This window comes from Stenella coeruleoalba (assembly GCF_951394435.1).
Source record: "Stenella coeruleoalba genome assembly, chromosome: 13".
NCBI classification, from domain to species: Eukaryota; Metazoa; Chordata; class Mammalia; order Artiodactyla; family Delphinidae; genus Stenella; species Stenella coeruleoalba.
In genome coordinates, this window is record NC_137159.1 from 44,579,033 (window position 1) to 44,602,621 (window position 23,589).

The following is a 23,589-nucleotide window of genomic DNA, read 5'->3' on the forward strand; positions in this document are numbered from 1 at the left end:
AATCTTGTAACTTACTTGCACGTTTTTCTGTAAAAAATATTTTAAAGTTTTAGCTGCTAGGAAGGCAGAAAACCCAAACTGTCATGGGTTCCGTTTTGAAAATTTGCTACTACCTCTACTTAACAATTTTTACTGATATGATCCAGTGAATGCCTTATTTCAAATCTGTACTTAAAGATAAGAAGTAGGCAATTTCCCTAATTCTTTTCTTGATTTTCTTCTGCCTAAGCATTAACCAATTTTAGTGCAATGTCCAAATTCAATGAGATCAAGATTCGGGGTTAAAAGGCATTTGTCATGAGGCTCCCTGTTTACTGACCTGGCGATCATAATTGATTTGAGTTTCTTGCTCAATATCAGAATCCAACTCCGGCACGTCAGATAAATCCGAATCAGATTCTTCACTATAGGAATCGGAGCCACCTTCTGCAGAAACACCCCGTGAGACACAAGCAGAAATTCTGAGACTTTAAATGGCTAAAACTTTTATTTTAAAATTTTTTTCTCTCCTATTGAGGTCAATAAAAATAACTACACCATAGTTTTCATTTGTTGTAGATTCTTAAAACATCTTTTTTTTTCCATCTTTTCGTTAAGTTCACCATACCTCTAACCCCCTTTTCAGGAGTATTACCAGACTAGGATAACTCCCCCCACTATTTCCACACTTCTATTAGATAACAGATCTTTGGGTTTTAAATCTTGCTTTGAAAGGGGAAAAAAGGGGGCGGGCAGGGGGCTAAGTTTTCCCAAGGAGAAGGCTGGGACAGAAAGAAATCCAACCACTCAGTTCAGTAAAGATCCTCATTAGCCTGTTAACATGCCCACCCATGCTGGTAATTGCCATGGTCAAAATGGCTGCAGAACCCCTCCCAATAAGAACATCTCCTCACGTATTACATGATCATTCCTGCCAACATCACAGTAAATTAAAGGACTATACACATCCATTGAACTGGAACACAGTGGCCCTGATTGTGGACCGTTCTCTGAATGCCGTTCAGGAGGCAACTTCTATTCCAAATGTTACCTTGTCACCTGACCCAGCAGACCCGCCACCTGTTAGAATAGTCTAAGGAGGCCGAGATGTATCTGTTTGTGTTATTCTCAAAAGTTAATTCTTCATGTAAACCTTAGACCTTCAACTTGCATTTGGTATAAGCAAAATCCTTTGAAGGAAATTATCCAACTGACCCATACTCAAGTGGCCCATATCTCAAAAGCTTTTTCTGTTCTTTTTTTTTAATGTTAAATTTACTGTAGGAACGAATTTTTCAAAACAGCTTTAACTCTTTACCTTCAGAAGAGATGTTAGACCATTCTTTGATATTTTTATTGAAAAATAAATAGATGTTGAAAAATTATTACTGGTTTTACCCTGGGGTGCTGTTTCCAGCAGGCCATTGCTGACACCTTCTGGAATAAATCTCCACTGGAAAACCGAGTGGTCAGCCCCTCCTGTGCTTAATACCCACTGAAAGTCATGAGACCAGCGGACGTTTGTGACATGTGCAGAATGACCCACATACTTTCTAAATTTGGCTCCTGAAAAGATATTTTTGAGGAGAAGATTAGTTGTGCAAAAAATAGAATCCGTTGGTTAAAAAATTACATTCTATTCATGTTGAAAAGTAAAAGATTTAAGTATATTAGAAAATATAATTTCAATCTTATATATAATAACAAACGATCAAAGGCTCCAAAAGCTATCTCAATCATTCCAGTATGGACTAAGCTAAAACTGGGTCTTAAAATTTAAGCCCTGTGTCTAAAGACACATCTGAACCTGTTCCAAATAACACCCACTGCTTCACTGATTCTGAAAATAAATGCTAAAGAATGAATATCTTACACATTCTTATTTAAATACAAGATGCAACAGGCAATCCTTTAACTGGGAAATGGAAAATACTTCTGCGGCGGGGCAGGGGGAGTATAATTGTTGTTTGGGGTCATGTAGATGTAGAGTTGGGAGAATGAATTTTTTTTCTCTTAAATTGATCGCTTTACTCAGTAAACACCATCCCCAGGTAGTGAATGCAACAGAAAAGCTATGTGAACTTCTATTTGTGGTTGAATAACTGCAGCAAAGTCTCCAGTGTATGGTGAGTAGATAGAAGCATAAAGGCCCTCATGGAAATAAGCAAGATCCATCTTCTCATGTGGAGACCTAGGACCCCAAAGACTGTGAGAGATTTCTGGGGCCAACAAGCACACCATCCCTCCTTCAGAAATACTTCTACCTATTACAGCCCCTCTAAGTGAAATCTCTTTAATGGGGGAAAAGGCCATCTCTTCAAGTATCACATGTTTAAAATTTAAATACCCACTGGAGAGGTAATGATTTAAATTTATATGTACGCGAAAATGACTGCCACATGTCCCTTCTCTGAGAGCGTGTTCTGACCAGGTGAGGTTTTATTATAAAAAGACAGGGGGAATGCTGCCACAGAAGGGGAAAGGAAGGACTTGAGTCTCAAAAGCAACCATGCCCATTTCAAAGAGTTTCCTAAATCAGTTTTGGTAATTTAATAAAGTCAAACAGATTGCAACTCCGGTCAACTGTAAATGCTGGCTGATGATAATTCAATGATTATGAAGTAAATATATATTCTTCCCATATCTCTATAGATCTTGTTGGGCTATTCTTTGCTGCCCTGACCTTTAGACCCTCCTCAGAGATGATTTAACCCATCTCTTTGGAATTGTTTAAAAAATGTCCACAATTTTTTAAAAAAGTTAAACTCATAAAAGCACATGGTAGATTTGCAGTTATCAGGGACCTAGGGGGAAATGGGGAGATGCTGGTCAAAGATACACTTTCAGTTATAAGATGAATAAGTTCTGGGGATCTAATGTACCCTATGGTGACTGTAGTTAATAATACCGTATATTTGAAAGTTGCCAAGAGAGTAGATCTTAAATGTTCTCACTACACACACACACACACACACACACACACACAGGATAACTAACTAAGGTGATGGATATGTTAACTAACTTTAAAGTAGTAATCATTTCACAACATATACACATATATGAAATCACCATGTTGTATACTTTAAACTTACACAGTATTATTTGTCAATTTTATCTCAGTAAAGCTGGAAAAAATATGTCTACAAATTATTTGATACAAATCAAAACACAGTATGCCAAAAATGAAGGTATGTGACATCCAAGAGGAGGTTATAAAAGGCAGTGCAGATGCTCCTTGCTCTTTCTTGGATCTCTAGGTACCAAGTGATAAGGACACTCAAGCAGCCTATGGAGAGGCTCACATGGCAAGGAACTGAGGCCTCCAGCCAAGAGCCAGGTGAGTGAGCATCTTGGAAGTGGATCCTTGGCCTCAGTCTAGCCTTCAGATGACTGCAGCTTCATGAGAGACCTGGAGCTAGAATCAGCCAGCTAAGCTGCTCCTGAATTCCTGACCCTCCAAAACTGTGAGAAAATAAATTATTATTGATTTAAGCTGCTAAATTTGGGAGGGAGGGGAATTTGTTTTACAGCAATAGCTAGCTCATACACCATTGGGAGGCTGGAAGTAGAACCTGCAAAAGCATTAGTGTCATCAATATTTAGGCCTTATCTCTCTGATAATTCTTCCTCTCTCTCCCTCCTTGCTCTACTCTAGGCTCACTGGCCTTTTTGCACGCCAGGCCCTCTTCTGCCTCTAGGCTTTTGCACTTGTGTTCCCTTAGTCTGGAATGCTCTTTCCCTGCATCTCTGAATGGCTGCTTCTCTTATCTCCTTCAGGTTTCTAGTCAAATGAAACTATCAGTGAGCCCTGCTTTGACCATCCTACTTAAAACAGCAATACTACACTGCCCGACCTGAGTGCTCTTTACTCCCATTGTTTGCTTTATTTTTCATCACAGCACTTCTCACCATCAGATGTGTTTATATTGTCTTGTTTATTGACTAGGTCCCCTCAGTAGAACAAGAGCTCCAGGGACTTGTGCTTGTTTTATTCACTGACATATCTCCAGCCTCTAGAATAGCACTTACATATTTACTGAAAAAATGAAGGCCACATCCATCTCTTCCAAGGTTTTCCTTAGGACACTGAGTGACTCTACAAGGCCCCCCTTTATTCTCTGGACCCTAAGGAAGGCTCAGCCCTCATCTCCTCTCTATTGATTCTTTCTCCTTGACTTTAAATACTGTTGATATTCCCTCAGCTGCCAAACATTCATCTCCAACCCTGAAGTCTCCCAAGAGTGCTGACAGCTTGTGTGCTATGCCCACTTGGATGTCTAATAGGTGCCTCAAACTTATCACAGAAAAACTAGGAGTTTCCCCTTCCCCTCCTACTCTGTTACCACTATAAACACACACACACACACACACACACACACACACACACACACACACAAACAACCTTTTCCTTTCTCATTTTCCCATCTCTATAGATGGTGCTACCATCCACCCCGTTGCTCAAATCTAAAACTTAGGAGTTTTCCTCAATTCCTCTCTTTCCCTCTACTCCCACACCCAATCCATCAGCAAGACCTTCAGCTCTACCTTGACACTGTTTCCTAATCTCAACCACCTCTCTTCAGGTCTGTTCCTGACAACTTTGTCCAAGTCACATCATCTTTTACCTGGGCTCTTGCAATAATCTCTCTACTTGAAGCCTCCCCTTCCCTATTCCATCCCACACAATATCAAAGTGGTATTTTAAAAACTTAAATTGCTCATGTCAGTCTTCCATTTAAAACCCTCAACAGTTTTCCACTGCACTTAGAATAAGACCCACATTTCTAGCAGTTGCTTCAAGGCCCTTCATGCCTGGCCCCTAATGCCGTTCCAGCCTTGGAGTGCACAGCTCTCCCATCGTTCATCATGGTCTAGACACACTGACCTTTCTGTTCCTCCATCAAGCTCATCCAAGCTCTACTGAAGGCCAGCACTTTCCCCTCCAAGGTCTAGGGTTTCTGCAACTCAAGTCTTACAGTATCTAGGACACTTGTCATAGGAGGTAGCTGTTCAAGGACTGTGTGTGTGTGTGTGTGTGTGTGTGTGTGTGAAGGATTAATGGAATGGCAGCACACAAGTGAAACATGGAGATCCTTGGCCTTGAGCCTCCCCTAGGAGCGTGGGTAGATGCCAAGGGTGTTAAGATATGGCAAATGCCAATGAGCAAGGCTTTGGATTTTACCTCATGTCAGTGTCTGGAGGGTGATGGTCAAACAGGATGTACTCTAAATGACATCAGGGAAAATTATCAGTATTGATCCTAATTATTTTAAGATTTGAAAACTGTCAAAAGGAAATGAGGAAAACAAATTGGTTCAGCTATGTAAAAATAATATGAATTGTAGTCATTTTCATTAACTGCAGAACACTTATGTCTAATTATTATGCAAAAGAATACTATGCACACATAATCATAAATGTGTCAATTAACTTGTGAGTTTTATTTAATCACAATGGAAAACTATAATGTTTACCCAGTCTCCACACTTTCTCATAGTCATCAGCCCCTGCTAATATTTGGGTGTTTACAGGTTCAAAAGTTGGGGGAATACTTGTCACTGGTACCTTGGTTATAGGGAGACAAGTTCCACCAACTGTTACCATTCTCATCAGCAACACTCTGTTATAAACTTCTCCACCAGTAGCTTTAGCACAAAAAGGCTCCAAGAGCCTAAATGACTCTGAGGCAAATTGCAAGATGTATAAACAATGTGTCATGAAAAGTAGAACAAGTCAGTTTGCTATGAGGACATGGATACTTATGCAGATTGTTGAGGTGGGTTTTATTGCTCTCACCATACTGTCGCTCTGGCTGTCAGTGTCTCCTTGTTCATTCAGATGTCTCCTGGCCGCCTTCCTCCTCAGGGTTGTTTTACATATAAGGGTATCTCATTTTGACAAACAGCACTACTCACTGTACCTCCCTACCTGCCTCCCCCATCCTAATAAGCTAATCCAAGATCTCCATCTCCATTGCTATTTTCTAGACCCAAGTCTATCCTACAAGGCTCAATGACTCATAGGAAATACCAACTCTCACTGAATTCCCAAGTCCTGATACTTGATACCAATAGTATTGCTTCTGACCCTCATGATATTTCTTCTGACTCCTGAATTTCCAGATACCTTCTGGATGCCTAACTTAACTTCTGCAAGTACATTACTCAATTTAACAAGACATGCCCTATTACTCAAAAGACCCATTATGGAGAAAGAGAACAGTTTGAATTAGGCATGTTGAGGTAATGCTGTGCCTCAAGCATTTTAATCTGATGGTCATTTTGTCAAGTGGAAGTGATGGTGGTTTTGCTATGCATTTTATGTTCAATTTTTTACCATGATTGTCACTGCTTCAAAACTGCCAGTTAGCTGAAAATGACTTTCTGATGACATTTTCAATCCCTTTCCTTGCTTATTCTAAAAATTGTTCAAGTGAAAGGTTTTTCAGGCAACAGCATATCCCTACTGCTGATCAGATTTTCAGGGTGCAGGCAGGGAGTCTCAGAAAAGCCTGTGTATGGGCTTTGCCTAAACTTTTGAAGGAAGAAGAGGACAGGGTCATTACATGATTAATTCAGTCACATTCTACAAAGCCTGACAGTGCCAGAAAAATTGAAGTGACAAGATTTTAACAACAATAAAACAAAATAATAAAATGCAAGGGCAGAAACGGTTGTTTTGAATCAAACTCTCTCAAAAATTTCACCAGTTATCAGTCTCCCAAAAGCAAAAATAAACAAATGGGACCTTATCAAACTTACAAGCTTTTGCACAGCAAAGGAAACTATAAACAAAATGAAAAGAACCTACAGAGTAGGAGAAAATATTTACAAATAATGCAACCAACAGGGCTTAACTTCCAAAATATACAAACAGCTTATACAACTCAACAATAACAAAACAACCCAATCAAAAAATGGGCGGAAGATCTAAATAGACATTTTTCCAAAGAAGACATACAGATGGCCACCAGGCACATGAAAAGATGCTCAACATTTCTAATTATTACAGCAATGTGAATCAAAATTACAATGAGGTACCACCTCGCACGGATCAGAATGGCCATCATTAAAAAATCTACAAATAACAAATGCTGGAGATGGTGTGGAAAAAAGGAAACCCTGCTGCATTGTTGGTGCAGCTACTATGGAAAACAGTATGGAGATTCCTCAAAAAACTAAAAATAGAGTTACCGTATGATCCTGCAATCCCACTCCTGGGCATATATCCAGACAAAACTACAATTCAAAAAGATACATGCACCCCAATGTTCACAGCAGCATTATTCATGATAGCCAAGACAGGGTAGCAACCTAAATGTCCATTGACAGATGAATGGATAAAGAAGATGTGGTACATATATACAATGGAATATTACTCAGCCATAAAAAAGAATGAAATAATGCCATCTGCAGCAACATGGATGCAACTAGAGATTATTATACTAAGTGAAGCAAGTCAGAAAGAGACAAATACCATACGATATCACTTATATGTGGAATCTAAAATATGACACAAATGAACTTATCTACCAAACAGAAACAGACTCACACACAGAGAACAGATCTGTGGTTACCAAGGGGGAGGGGGTTGGGGGAGGAATGGATTGGGAGTTTGGGATTAGCAGATGCAAGCTATTAATATACAGAACGGATAAACAACAAGGTCCTAATATACAGCACAGGGAACTATAATTGATATCCTGTAATAAACCATAATGGAAAAGAATTTTAAAAAGAGTGTATATATTTGTATAACTAATTCACTTTCTGTACAGCAGAAATTAACACAACATTGTATATCAATTATACTTCAATAAAAAAATTTCACCAGTTACGTAAGTCTGGTGTGCAAAATTAGTGCTATCAGAAGGGGTCCACAAACTGTATTATCACCACAACAATCACTTTCAGATTTTATTTTAAATGTCTATAAGGATTTGCTTTGCTTCCTATGTATAAGCACAATTAGGTGTAACACATAAAAGAATTTTAATTACAATATTTTAATGTAACATGTAATTTAAATTATTATATTTACATATATATAAATAAAATAGAATACAACTTGTTTAAAACATGAAGTTTATGAATCACGAAATGTTGAGTAACATCTCTCTTAACAAATGCTGACTTAAATTTGCAAAACCACATTTCAGAATGTCAAAAGCAGAAGATAGCAAACTTTCTATTGAAAAATGTTAGAGTAAATATAAAGATAAAATGAATAGTCTGCAGTAACAGACATCAAGAAAATAAGCCTTAATTATACTGTATGTATATTCTAGATCAAATCTTCATTCAAAGAAACATTTCTTTTGGCCTTACCTTTCTTGAGACAAGGAAACTTAAACAATTTAACCAGTCCAAAATCATCTCCAGACACCAGTACTGAGTTGTTGTAATTTGCATCCACTGAGTTGATGTCAGTGACATCAGTGTATTTTGGCCAAATCCCACTCACTTCTGGGCCGTTCACACATGTCCAGGAGGCCCAGGGAATCCCTTTGATTTCTTCTTTACTTGTTAAAGGCTTCCCAGCTGAAAATAATCAATAAATTTTAATATAATGTTACATTTAAATAAAATCATATCCTAATTTACTTTATTCATTTTTCTCATAGAGGTCTAAAACCTTTGTTTTAAAATGTTTAGAAACCAAGGAAACTATAAATTCTAATCTCTTTCCCCAAATGGTGATTTTTTTTTTCTAGCAGGGTTTAAAGGAAGCACATGCTCAAAACTCCGATAGGAGAAAGAAAATGATCATGGTACTAAATCTAATGTCTTAAACTACTGATATTTACTTGACCTTAATTATTTAGATACAGATGATATTATGCTTTGTGTTATTGATGAAATGACTATTATTAAATTATATATTATTATATTTAGTTACTAACATTTTGCCAGGTTTTTAAAGAGTTTATTCTGAACTCCTACTTTTCATAATTCAAGGAACCACAGAAGTGATTTTTTAGAAGTCAGCCTCAATTAATTAGTGGAAAAACTGAATGGATTTTCTATTTAAATTTTAAAGTGCTAGACAATGAAAATCCACCAAATTTTGATGAAATAAATGTAATTAGCTGGGGAAAATAGTCCTGACAATTGTTCTAGGTATGGTCTTATGTGTGGGGCACAATACCCAGTTTTCACCAGCAGCTGGTAAGGGACGTCCCCAGGGAGCACAAAAAGGAGGAAGCCCATGGATAAGGAAAAGCTTGGAAAAATGCTTAGTCATGCACAATTTAAAAATTCAAAATCAAGACAATTAAGTGTATTACCTCATACTTTCCCCCTCAAAAATAACAAATATTTTCAAATAAAGAACCTATGAGAATAGATGCTCTTGTACATTACTGGTGCACTGTCAAACTGGCAATTCTAGACTCTAACACAGCATTATATAAAAATCCATTATGAAGACCACAGAATCGGAGAGTTTATAGTCTGAACATAGTCTTGGATCCAGTGTTCCTGCTTTAAAGAACATAGTCCAAGGAAGTAATTCACAAGAGAAAAATCCCACCTCTACAAAGATATTTGGATCTGCACTGTGTGTACCAGCAAAGATAACACTGGTATCTTTGATATCACTGAGTAGGGTGTTACTTTGTTTCTGCAAACGACAAAAATGTGTTCCATATTTTTTCACATATGAAAATATATACGAAATACTGTCAAGCAGAGAAAGTAGACACAAAGAAATATGTACCTAGTAAAGGTATACTGATGAATTGATAGGGCAGAGACTATTAAAAATGTTGAAGATATGTCACACCTTGCTTTATGGTAAAATTGATTTTTCAATACAAAATTAAAATATAATTCTTTGCGGTCAAGATTCATGTTAAATATCAAATTTTTCCTTTTACATTATAAAAAATCATTAATCAAAGATTGTAATACAGAAATCTATCTTTTATTTATGACATTTTAACATCACAGATTAAATGTTACTAAATGAGTATTATATAAATAAGATGAATAAGATAAATCTCATACAGAAGTTATAGTGAGGGTTACAAATAAAATTTGTGGGTTTTTTAATCCCAATGAGCATATTTCACCAAATAATCGTATAAGGGCTTCCAATTATGAAGGACACAAAAGAGACGAAAGCAATCATAGTAGTTGACTGTGATCCTCAAATCTTCAGTATTTTTTTTAGTATTTTCCTAGTATTTTTTCCTTTTGCTTATCTTTAGGCATTCTTTATATATTATAGGTGTACAGCTGACCCTCGAACAACTTGAGGGCTAGGGCCACCAACTCTCCATGCTGTCGAAAATCCATGTATAACTTAGAGTTGACCCTCTGCATCCATGGTTCCACAACCACAGATTCAACCAACCTCCTACCATGTAGTACTGTAGTATTTACAACTAAAAAAATCTGCACAGAAGTAGACTGGTACAGTTCAAACTTGTATTGTTCATGTATATCCTTTGTCCATTATAACAATTCCAAGTATTTATGCCCATCATGGTCTCTTTTGCTGTGCAATAATTTTTTTTTTTAATGTGTTCCAATTTATGAATCTGTTCTTTGAGAGTTTGTGGTTTGAGGGTCTTGTTTCAGAAAACATTCCTTGCCCTGAGGTCCTAAGAATATCCTCATAAATTTTCTGCCATGGTTCAGAGTTGCGCTTTGTACAAACATTCTTTGCCCTTGTGACTTACATGGCATTTTGTAGAACAGCCGTTCTCCGGCACCGTCATTAGTTTGCAAGTATTTACTATCCAAAGACCAGTCGATGTGTGTGATGAAACTGAGAGACCTGTTGCATTCTCCTATTTTCTTATACCGCTGGGCGACAGCGTAGATATCTACTGGGCCATCATTGGATCCCACTGCCAGATAAGAACCATCTGGAGAAAATTTCATTTCGTGAATGACTTCTTTTCGATCTTTGATATGAACCACTTCTGTCATATCTCTATAAGAATAGAAAAGCAAAGCGATAAGCAGCAAATCTAGAGATAGGAACCCCAAGTCATGTTTTAAAATCTGTGTGCCACAGAAAAAAATTACTTTGAAAGGGAGAGAAAAACTACAGGAATTACAGAATTAACTTTTATGGAAAGATATAAAACATTATTTAGTTCATGGCCAATGTAGGAGAAATTAAACATTTTAAATAATATTTTGGGCTCCCAAAGTAAAAAACAAAACAATTTTAATGAAATGCATTTTTGCTTTCATGTTCAATTATATGTATTCTTTTTCTCTAAAACTTTTTATTAAACTTTGGGGTTTGTAAAATTGTTTTAAAAATATGTCACAGAGAAAGGTAAAACATATCAAGGTTAACATAAAAATAAACTATCTTTCTAATACTTTAAGAACAAGAAACCAGTGACTGTTAAGCTTGATGCTTATTGTAGAAAGAGCAAGTCCAAAAAGCAGAAGAGGAAAACTACTTTTTTAATGTTGAATTTTTATGTAATTATTTAACTTTCACTAGGAAAGGTCAATAATGCCTACATTGAATCACTGGAATATTCCATATCCTTTCTGATAAGTTCCTGGTAAGAATTTCTACTCTTATTTGAAAGCTCACTGAGGCTTTTCCCCCATAGCTATAAGACAAGATTATGACTAGCAGGTCCCCTGAACTAGTAATGATGCCTTCATCAACTCTAAAATGAACTGAATGCATAAATAATGCCAAATATTTGCTTCCACATAATAATTTCTCATACCTGCTGCATCATTTACTAATAGCATTATAGTTTACTATAATGCCATAAAATAGGTGTGGGAGGATTGTTTTTTAGCTTGGGAAATCCATCAAAAAGAAAACTTGGTAATTAGCTATCTTTTCACACATCGCTAAGCAAAGAAAGAAAATGCTGCCCACCCATTTGGTAATAAGTTGTGTGGCTGGTGATGAGAATGTAGTGTAATAAACCATGCCAAGAGCTACACAGAACTTGCTGTGTGTGAGAGATGCAGTATCTAATCTACAGCTACATTTACTTTCTGTAATCACAAAATGTGTAATCCAAAAGAATAACCAATGTTTTCAAATAATTACAAGGGTGGGTCATAATTTTTTTCCAGTAGAAATAATATAGGAGGTTGATAAATACGAAATGTTCCATTTTATTGGTGATTATAGGTAGAAAAATCTTGACTTAAGTTTACCTCTAAAGATTTAGTGCTGTTGGGAGGCTGCTTTCGTCTTTCTTCCTCTTTTCTTGGCTTATTACAAGCCCATAATCTCTTATCTAAAACCCCTGGGACCAGACAAGCTTGGGAGTTTATCATTCATTGGATTTTAGAAAGGTTTGCATACAATCTATTACATAACATCCCCAGTAGGAGTTAAGACAGCAACCCCTTTTGAACACATTAATATTTTTGCAGCAAATCAGATGATACATGACTATCCCTACTAAGAGATTAACAGACTGTAAACAACCGCACATCCAGTTCACTGGGTCAGGCAGTGCTGCCAAACAAGTTACCAAAGAACTTCAGACGCTCAGAGTGTTTGGACTTTGTAACTATAGACAGGCGGTTGTGAATCTACAGTGCTCCTATTCAAAACAGTAAATGCATTTTTCCTAAGGTCCTGGCATACATTCTGACCAGGAGAATTAATTTTAACAAAAGAATATCTCTAATGTCATTTTCAGTATCAGTACATGCCTGACTCGGAGAACAATGAAAGATCCGTCCTTCATGCCCAGGGCCAACTGAGATCCATCGGGGCTGAAAGCAACGCTTCGAACCGCTTCCTCCATGTTACAGCGGGCGATCAAGGCATGGTCTGCCAGGCTCCACAGCCTAAGCACAGTTCAAAGTCAAAGACGAAACAAAACAACTTCTCATAGTCATCAGCCAGCCCAAGGCCGAAGGCCCGTTCACCACTGCGATAATAACAAGAAAGACTGCAGTAACCTCACACCAGTGTCCTTCCTCTTGGCATGTCTGGGAATCTGGGAAAGTGTTTAGTCTATCTTTATGTGATTCTCACCATTTGAAATACCCAGCAAGAAATATAAAATGAGATAACATTTCCAAAGATTTTGAGATGCATAAAATAAGGTAATTTTAAACACTACTTCACACAAAATTATACTTTGGAGATTAAAAATTGTTCTGGATTTATACCAATGGCTGTTAATAACACTTACAGGATAAGAAGTACTACTAGATGCTGTTATTGCTTTTTTTTAAAAAAAAAATACGAGTTCCATTCTAGTAACTGTGTTATGTAAGCACATACAGATTGAAATACACATTACATTTGCTGGCCTCCTGAGCAGGAAGTATTTTAGATGGAGAAGAACGAATGATACCCCTGCCCAGGATGGTTCCAAAGTTGGCTGTACACAGCCATATGCTGTCACTCCTCACGAGCAACCTGGGCGCCCCACTGCTGATGGGTCCCCTCTTGGTTGGGGCCGGGGCGGCGGGGGATACTTCGCCGTGCCCCTGGCTGATGAGCACAGCTACTGCTGGAGAAACAGAGGTCAAGTGCAAGTGCCACTCACAGAATTTTCAGCAGCTCCTTGGAACACCTAATCCAGGCACCTCAAACTGAGAGAACACGAACTAAACATCTGAAGACCCAAATAAGGGTTTCCATGTGAGACGCAATTGCGGCATCAGACCTCTCTCTGTTACTACACTGAAGACAGTCTTCTCTTAACGTGCAAACAACAGTATCTGCGAGGGGGTCTGAGAATCTAAGTCCTGTCATAAAGAACCACGAATAAGTCAAATGCGGTGCAATTTCTCTAAATGCATTCCGCCCTCAGGAGGGATGGTGGCATGCGCCTTGCAATGCAGGGCTGCGCCGTGAATAGTTTATCCCTTAGGCAGCCCGCACTGTTCAGCCTAAAGCTTATGGTATGCTTTCAATACCTTGTCCATTATTCATAATCTCACGCTGCTTTTAGCCTTGTACTATTTTAAGCAATGTAAGCTTTGCTTGACTAGCATGAAGAAACCATCACTCCTCAGCAAACTGCACTAATCTTATAAAGCCGCTAAGCTAATCTTTATCAAGAAATTATGACTTATATCCTTCCTACATTTCAATACTCAGTGTAAAAATGCCATTTAAAACTTTAGCCAAATTAATGGTTAAGGAAAGTAATACAAATTCTGGCAGTAAGGGCTCTTTGCAATTCTAAGACTCAACACAGTTGTTAAAATATAAAAGCCAAAAACTTCCTTGAAGTCCCTTCTATCTGGATGGGTATGAATCGAGTTTCTTGGGTGTCTGAATAACTTGGCATTGGTTTGGCTCAGAGTAATGGAAGGAAAAGGAAGAGAGGAGGAGGAAGTGAGTGTAGAGAAGTAAAAGCCAAATAAACATTTATGTCACATGAAGAGAAAACTGTAATCGTTTTCACTGATTTTTAGATTGATGAGGCTTTAGTGCTCAGTAGAAACTAAAAAATGGTTTTATCTTTGGATTTATGCTTTTCTAATGAGTATACCCATTGCAACTGGATTCAATTCACAAACATACAGAATAAGGGCGGGGGGGGGGGGGAGCAGTGACCTTTAGTCTAGTATACAGTGCTCCACTTTAGCTATTCAAACCCAGAAGCAGTAATCCATCAACTGAATATCAATCAGTCTCTTCCTCTCACTGTCACGGACTCTCTTTCTGGCCTGCTTATTGCTGAGCACACTTAAAGCTCAGTAGTACGGAAATACTGGAATCAGTGGAATAGTCTTCATCTCACACTTTCAAATCAGTCTTTCAACAGTCTCAAGAACAGTGGAAGCATAATCACTTTGCTCATGTTACTACTGTCGTGTTCTCAAATAACAGGTGATCCATAGTGAGAACACTTGAGGCCCTAAAAAAATGGGCATATTTTCTTAGGAACCCGCACTTTCCTTTGATCTGAAGACATTGTAAATTCTCACAGGGAATTTTGAGCAAAGAAAGAATTAATGACTCACGTGCTAAAGACGACTTTGAAAATCAGAATTTCAGTTCTCTTGGTGATGTTTAGTCTGTGACTAAACTGATGAGTGACTCAGCTGTGAAATTGCCAGGCTGCCTCCAGCAGGACCGAAGGTACAGGAAGAAACATGATCTTATCACAGATGAGTGCACTCAGCTTACATCTTCAGCTGGAAGAGACCTGGAGGCCAATCTAACCAGCAGCAGTGAATTTTCACTTCTAAGAACATATTCTTGACTTAAGATGGAGCCAAAGAAAGATAGCAACAAGAAAAGGTCAAGAAGCCAACTGTTGTTAAGCAAAATGGCTTAACATTCTGTTTGGAAATTGTGAGGTTCTGCACTGTGGGTTATCCTTCTCTGAAAGTAATAAACAAATTTGGGCAAACTGAATCTGTTATCCCAGGGAGGTGAGTGAGGTTACAGCCACCACTTCTAGGGCCTCACCTGACAGAGCGGTCATCGCTGCCTGTCACAGCCAGCGGCTTCTTGGGGTGCAGGGCCAGAGCCCAGAGCTCCCCCTCACAGTGGCCCTGCAGGATCAGCATTGGCTTGTCCCGTTCTCGCACGATCACTTCAAATATCTCGCTGTCCTGGGTCCCTGCTAGAAGGCGGTCTGCTTTCCAGCACACACTCCGGATAGAGAGGCCTGACGAAAATAAATGAATAAAATAAACGCATATCTCCACACCATTCACAAATAAAACACCTAAAGTTAATACCCTGTCACCGGGATAGCACCTAAGGCAACACATCTGAACAGTGCCTGGGGGTGGAGAATCAACTCCACACACCACCCTGTGTTATTGACCACTGCCTTCTGTGTGTTAGTTGTTCCCCCGACCCCTTGTGATTTATTTTGTAAAGGAGTGATTGCTCTTTCCTGTCTGACTTAGGCTAACTGTGTTTCTACAGCAGGGTCTATATTAAATACAACACCTTAAAGTGAATATAAGAACAGGAATTGGTCTTTATGAAAACCTAACCCTCTATGAAACAATTTCCTTCTGATTTGCTATGGAAAAGTTAATAATCACTTCAATCTTTAGGATGCTAACATTGTAATAAAATTATACGTGGGTGATACTACAGGACGGTTGATTATCATATTAGGCAAGTTCAGTATGTATTTGATCAGAACCTAGACTCATTCTGCTGGATAAATAGATGCATCCGTGTCCCAGAAATATGCAAATGAAACTCTAATTTCAGTCTCAGAATACCATCAAACATCTGAAGATGTTTTTCCTCACTGACTTAACGATTTATGGAATCTTCTCTAAGAGCACAGTACTCCCTTTTAAACCCAACCTTCCTCCGTATTATTCCATCCTCTTCAGGCAGATCCCCACCTGCCTGCCTGCGTGTTGATCTGGGCTTCTCTCAGTCTGTTCTATTCCTCACCGGCTACATTATTTACGTACATAGTGAATTTTCTCACGTCTGAATTAGAAATGCAGAAGCAATCCCACTTTCATAACTTTAAACTACTTAAGGATGTGATAAGCTTTGAGATCTGAGTTGTCTCCCCGTCTGGCTTTGTGTCTTTTGTGTAGAAAATGCCAGAAATCAGAACACCTGGACTTCAGTCCTGCTCTACACCCGATTGGCCAGACATACCAGGGAGAGTCCCCTTTTCTCTGGGGACCAGTTTTTCTCCCCTTAAATGCAGATTGTAATTATGGAGACCATGTAATTTATCATCCAAATCAGGACCCCTCTGCAAGTAAAAGTAGGCTCTAGAAATCATTAAATTTACATAACTTTGTAAAATATTTATTAACCAAGAAAGCAGCTTTACTATAATGAAAAACCTATTAAATAATTCTATCAAAAATATTTTCAAATCTAAAATTATAATGACACTTTATCACAGAATGAAAGGTCTAGGACAGAGGGACGAATAGGCAGACACACAGAAGGTTTTTAGGGCCATGAAACTCCGTAGGACCTATAATGGTAGGTATATGTTATTATACATGCGTCAAAACTCACAGAATATACAACACCAACAGTGAACCCTAATGTGAGCTATAGGCTTTCGGTGATGATATGTCAATGCAGGTTCATCCACTGTAACCAATGTACCATTCTGGTGGGCAACGTTGATAGGGAGGCTGTGTGTGTATGAGGGCAGAGGTAAATGAGAAATCTCTGTACCTTCCATTCAATTTTGCTGTGAACCTAAAACTGCTCTAAAAAAAATAAAGTCTGTTAAAAAAAATCCAGGACAAATGATGGGACAATATAAGGTTTAATTGGGGGTATCTGGACACCATAACTGAAATCCTCATTTATTTTTAATACTTATTTTTGGCTGTGTTGGGTCTCTGCTGCTGTGTGCGGGCTTTCTCTAGTTGCGGTGAGCAGGGGCTACTCTTCACTGCAGTGCACGGGCTTCTCATTGCAGTGGCTTCTCTTGTTGTGGAGCATGGGCTCTAGGCACGCAGGCTTCAGTAATTGTGGCACACAGGCTTAGTAATTGTGGCTCACGGGCTCCAGAGCACAGGCTCAGCAGTTGTGGTGCATGGGCTTAGCTGCTCTGTGACATGTGCGATCTTCCTGGACCAGGGCTCAAACCCGTGTCTCCTGCATTGGCAGGCGGATTCTTAACCACTGCGCCACCAGGGAAGTTCCTGAAATCCTCATCTCAACTCACTGTGGTCTTGAAAGTATCCAATGAGATAATGAATTTGTTTACAAAAAGTATTTTTTTTTTAAGGTACAAGGCTATTATTACATGAGATAACTCTCTTTACTTCTTGCTCTGAATTCATTATTATGTGTCTTGAAATGGAAGGAGACAGCACACAGGCAGATTTATTATTCCTGCTGTGAGTAGTAAGTAGGGATACCTTGGCAACGGCTAGTTCAGGGTCACTCAAAATCCTCCACTGCAAACATCACGACGGGCTTTCAAGATTGAAAAGGACAGATGTGTGGGGAAAGCAGTCGGGATAAGATGGCAGGCTAACAGGGCAGGAAGCTCAGCTAAGGAGGAAACAATCCTTTTGCTACTGTCCCTTTCTCATCCTTATCTTTTTCCCATGCCTTATTATTAACATGTTCTTATTTTCTCTAGGAAGGGGGTGAATTTGTTGTCTCCCCAGCAGGCAATTTTATTATATATCCCCATCTACAATTTTATTACAGGAAAGGTATAACACTTTGTTCTTCAGAAATAGGAAGTAAATAGGGATATTAATTATATTCCAAAATTGGCAAAAAAATTTAAAGAATTTACTAGTTTATTATATTCATTGTCCATTTCCTCTCACTAATGTCTGTGAAAACAAGAGTTTTCTCAGTTTTATACACTGCTGTATCCTCAGTACCTAGCACAGTGTCTGGCATGTGGTAGATGCTCAATAAGAATTGATGAATGAATAAAATAAAACATTCAAATCACAAACATTTCTCAAGTCTTGGAGAGACCAAGAAATAAAAGACAACATCTCCACCCTCAACAAGACCCTTCAAAGAAGGAAGGATATATTCATTTATTTATACAAAAAATTTTTATTGAGCACCTATTACATGCCCAAGACTGGAGCCTGAACAGTAAACAAGCCAGGCTCATGCCCTCATGGATTTTGCACTCTAAGGAGGAGCCAGACATTTGTAAGCAGAGATATATATATTCATTTTATGAATATACAATAGGGAAAGGACAGTTTCTGCCATAAATGGTGTTGGGAAAACTAGACAGCCACATGCAAAAGAAACATATAAAATAAACTCAAAATGGATTAAAGACTTGAATATAAGACCTGAAAACATAAAACTCCTAGATGAAAACATAGGTGGTAAGCTCTTTGACATCAGTCTTGGCTATAATTTTTTGGCTCTGACACCAAAAGCAAAAACAACAAAAGCAAAAGTAAACAAGTGAGACTACATCAAACTAGAAAGCTTCTGCACAGCAAGGGAAACCATCAACAAAATGGTAAGGCAACCTACCAAATGGGAGAAGATATTTGCAAATCATACATCTGATAAGCGGTTAATATCCAAAATATATAGAGAACTCATACAACTCAATAGCAAAAACCCCCAAACAATCTGATTAAAAAATGGGCAGAGGATCTGAATAGACACTTTCCCAAAGAAGACATACAGATAGTCAACAGAAACAAGAAATGATGCTCCACATCCCTAATCATCAGAGAACTGCAAATCAAAACCACAATGAGGGAATTCCTTGTCGGTCCAGTGGTTAGGACACCATGCTTCCACTGCAGGGGGAAGGGGTCTGATCCCTGGTCAGGGGACTAAGACCCTGCAAGCTGCAGGGTGCAGCCGAAAACACAAAAACCAAAACCATAATGAGATGTTATCTCATACTTATTATAGTGGCTGTTATTTTTTCAAAAAGACAAGAAATAACAAGTGTTGGCAAGAATGTGGGGCAAAGGGAACACTTGGGCACTGTGGGAATGTAAATTGGTATAGCCACTATGGGTAACACCATGGAGGTTCCTCAAAAATTGAAAATAGAACTACTGTATGATCCAACACTGCTGCTTCTGAAGCAAACAAAAACACTAACTCTAAAAGGCATCTGCACCCCCATGTTCACTGCAACATTACTCACAATAGCCATGACATGCAAACAACCTAAGCGTCCATCAATGGATAAAGAAAATGTGATACATACATATACAATAGAATATCATTCAGCTACAAAAAAAGGAATTATTGCTATTTGGGACAACATGGGTGACTTTTGAAGGCATACTGCTAAGCAAAATAAGTCAGACAGAGAAAGACAAATACTGTATGATCTCACTTTTATGTGGAATCTAAAATATAAAAGTAAAAACAAACCCAAAAAACTCACAGATACAGAGAACAGATTGATGATTGCCAGAGGTAGGGGTGGGCAGTAGGCAAAATGGGTGAAGGTAGTCAGAGGCACAAACTTCCAGTTACAAAATAAATAGGTCCTGGGGGTGTAATGGACAGCATGATGAACATGTACAATGTACATTTAGTAATATCGTAATGTATATTTGAGAGTAGCTAATGTATCTTGAAAGTGGATTTTAAAAGTTTTCATCACAAGAATAAAAATTTGTAACTATGTGTGGTAATGGACATTAACTAGGCTTATTGTGGTCATTGCTTTGAGACAAATATATCCATCATGTATAGACAACACATATAATACATACATATTATAATATATGTAATATAATATATATTATATATATACACACATTGTATATAATCATGTTGTATACCTGAAACTGTTATATGTCATTTATATCAGTAAAAATGATATATACATACATATATACAGCTATATATATACACATCTTATATATCTTAGTAATGTTACATATTTTAACTGTTATCAAAATACTCAAAGCACAATCCTTTTATAATTCCATTGACTGTCCTAAAGACTCACCCTTTCCAAGCAGGCCTGGCACCCAAGGCACTACTACAAGCATGAACAGGCCAGTTCTTCCCATTTTCCTCCAACAGTGTATTCCTCCATCCCCTAAGACTAAATGGCTTGAAAACAGAATTTCTTCCAAAGGACCAGCACTGTATTTGATCCAGCATACAAACATTTTTCTCCCCACCACCCCCACTATTTTTTAACTTCTTGCTTGGGGAACAAATTCAGAAAGGTCAAGAATATTATAACAACAACCCATCACATGGAATCAATGTGTTAACGTTTTAAAAATATTTGCTTTGTCTTTAAGAGGTTTAGAACAAAAAAGAACCTTCCACCTCAGCCTAGACTGATGAGGCAGTCCAACTACACAGCACCCAACTGTGTTTTCAGACTGTGTCCAGGGAGTTCTTGGATTCCTAAAAGAGCCGCAGGGGCCTGGCAAGGAGAGCACAGGGAAATGAGGGGCGAGAGGCAGAGTCTGAGGATCCAGCCCCTGCTTTTCCCTCAACAACTCACAGTCTGTGTTTTCTAGCGGATTTCATTTGAAAAAAAGTGTTCCACTGAACTAACCAACAAAAGGGAGAAGATTTACATGTAGCAAAGGCAATGAACTTAAACTGATAATGGATTATTTCTGACTAAGTAGGGGCAGGGGAAGAAGGAGAGAGAGAGAACCAGGGGAGGAGTCGTTTCATTTTCATTGTTTGCAACATAAACCTAATGAGCTGTGAACATTTTCTCTGGAGACCAGCTCAGGATCTCCACAAACACTCAGTTCTTCAAAGAGATAAATTGGATTTTGTCACATCAGACAAGTCGACCCCAGGGCTCTACCTACAGAGACAGACAGGATGCTAGGCCACTCTCACTTCCCAGAGAACCATTTAAAATAGGAATGACTTGTAAATTTTGGAGATTAATCCTTTGTCAGTTGCTTCATTTGCAAATATTTTCTCCCATTCTGAGGGTTGTCTTTTGGTCTTGTTTATGGTTTCCTTTGCTGTGCAAAAGCTTTTAAATTTCATTAGGTCCCATTTGTTTATTTTTGTTTTTATTTCCATTTCTCTAGGAGGTGGATCAAAAAGGATCTTGCTGTGATTTATGTCATAGAGTGTTCTGCCTATGTTTTCCTCTAAGAGTTTTATAGTGTCTGGCCTTACATTCAGGTCTTTAATCCATTTTATTTTTGTGTATGGTGTTAGGAAGTGTTCTAATTTCATTATTTTACATGTAGCCATCCAGTTGTCCCAGCACTACTTATTGAAGAGGCTATCTTTTCTCCATTGCATATTCTTGCCTCCTTTATCAAAGATAAGGTGGCCATATATATGTGGGTTTATCTCTGGTCTTTCTATTCTGTTCCATTGATCTATATTTCTGTTTTTGTGCCAGTATCATACTGTCTTCATTACTATAGCTTTGTAGTATAGTCTGAAGTCAGGAAGCCTGATTCCTCCAGCTCCATTTTTCGTTTGCAAGATTGCTTTGGCTATTTGGGATATTTTGTGTTTCCATACAAATTGAGAAATTTTTAGTTCTGTGAAAAATGCCATTGGTAGTTTGATAGGGATTGCATTGAACTACCATACAACCCAGCAATCCCACTACAGGGCATATACCCTGAGAAAACCATAATTCAAAAACAGTCATGCACCAAAATGTTCATTACAGCTCTATTTACAATAGCCAGGAGACGGAAGCAACCTAAGTGTCCATCATCGGATGAATGGATAAAGAAGATGTGGCACATATATACAATGGAATATTACTCAGCCATAAAAAGAAATGAAATTGAGTTATTTGTAGTGCGGTGGATGGACATAAAGTCTGTCATACAGAGTGAAGTAAGTCAGAAAGAGAAAAATAAATACCATATGCTAACACATATATACGGAATCTAAGAAAAAAAGGTCATGTAGAACCTAGGGGTAAGACGGGAATAAAGACACAGACCTACTACAGAATGGACTTGAGGATATGGGGGGGAGGGGTAAGCTGTGACGGGGTGGGAGAGTGGCATGATATACACTACTGGGCGTGAGGTGGATAGCTGGTGGGAAGCAGCCGCATGGCGTGGGGAGATCAGCTCAGTGCTTTGTGACCGCCTGGGGGGGTGGGATAGGGAGAGTGGGAGGGAGGGAGACCTAGGAGGGAGAAGATATGGTAACGTATGTATATGTGTGGCTGATTCAGTTTGTTATAAAGCAGAAACTAACACACCATTGTGAAGCAATTATACTCCAATAAAGATGTTAAAAATAAATAAATAAATAAGAATTAAACAACAAAAAAATTTAAAAAAATTTAAAAAAAGGAATGACTTCCTAAGGACACCTCAGTGGATAGAGAGCTGTATTCAAGTTTCCTAATAACGTCCCGTTTAGGAACGTTATTGGTCACCTCAGGCTGGCCGAGGTGACCATTGCTTTGTGAAGTATTAAGTTGGCTTTGTTTCTTTATCTTCTGCTCTGGGAGTCAGACAAATATAGGGTATTATCTGGACTACGGTTAGAAATCCACCAGGAGTGAAAAGAGAGCCAGGGAAAACCATCCTAATTATTTTAAACTACAGAAATTCTCCTTTCTTCTTAAAAAGTGCATGTTTCAGAGACTCTGGACAGAATGAACTGAAAGTATTTTGCTGAATTGGTGAGGGGTGCACATTTTGGACACGGGGGCCTTCTCGGCCGCTCGTTCTACGATGAGAAATGCGGGGTTCTGGCCTGTGCTTGGTCCAGACAGCCAGCAGATGGCAGTAGAGAGCAACCACCCACCTCAACATAAAAATCCTAGAGGCTAAGATCAAATTCTCACCAGCCCTTTGCCCGGATTTTATACTCAGACCAGGGAGTGGGAAACAGTATCCTTTCAATCCCCTCTGTGACAGTTCTGAAACCTGGGCATGGGAGATCTAGTCCATGAGTATCATGAGTATCAACACAGACCTAAGGGACATTGCTTATTTTCCACTAGGTCATTGAATGGTTAAGTACATGGACTGGATTTATAGCCCAGCTCTGTGACATGGCAAGCATTTAACCTTTCAAAGCTTCAGTTGCCCTACCTGTAAATTGCAGAGAATATTAGCACTCACACATCACAGCCCTGTTACGAGGATTCAGTGCAATCGTATATTTAAACACTTGACCCAGTGGCTGGTACTTAGGGAACTAATCAATAAATATCAGTTGTTATTATTTTTACCCAGCAGGTTTTTATTGAGTTCACATCTCAATGGAGAACAACCTGCTGTGCGTGTG

General features: G+C 38.5%; 1 protein-coding gene across 1 annotated transcript in view; it reads right to left on the bottom strand.

Annotated features, from left to right (window-relative positions):
* The window catches only part of EML6 (EMAP like 6), a 349,731-nt gene that overhangs the window by 112,667 nt on the left and 213,475 nt on the right, over window positions 1-23,589 (bottom strand). Inside the window, exons 8-13 of the mRNA XM_079941576.1 lie at window positions 15,367-15,568; window positions 12,639-12,776; window positions 10,664-10,920; window positions 8,307-8,519; window positions 1,378-1,545; window positions 320-426 (exon numbers count right to left, since the gene is read on the bottom strand). Coding sequence (XP_079797702.1) covers window positions 320-426; window positions 1,378-1,545; window positions 8,307-8,519; window positions 10,664-10,920; window positions 12,639-12,776; window positions 15,367-15,568 — 1,085 coding nt within the window. The remainder of the gene's footprint in view (window positions 1-319; window positions 427-1,377; window positions 1,546-8,306; window positions 8,520-10,663; window positions 10,921-12,638; window positions 12,777-15,366; window positions 15,569-23,589) is intronic.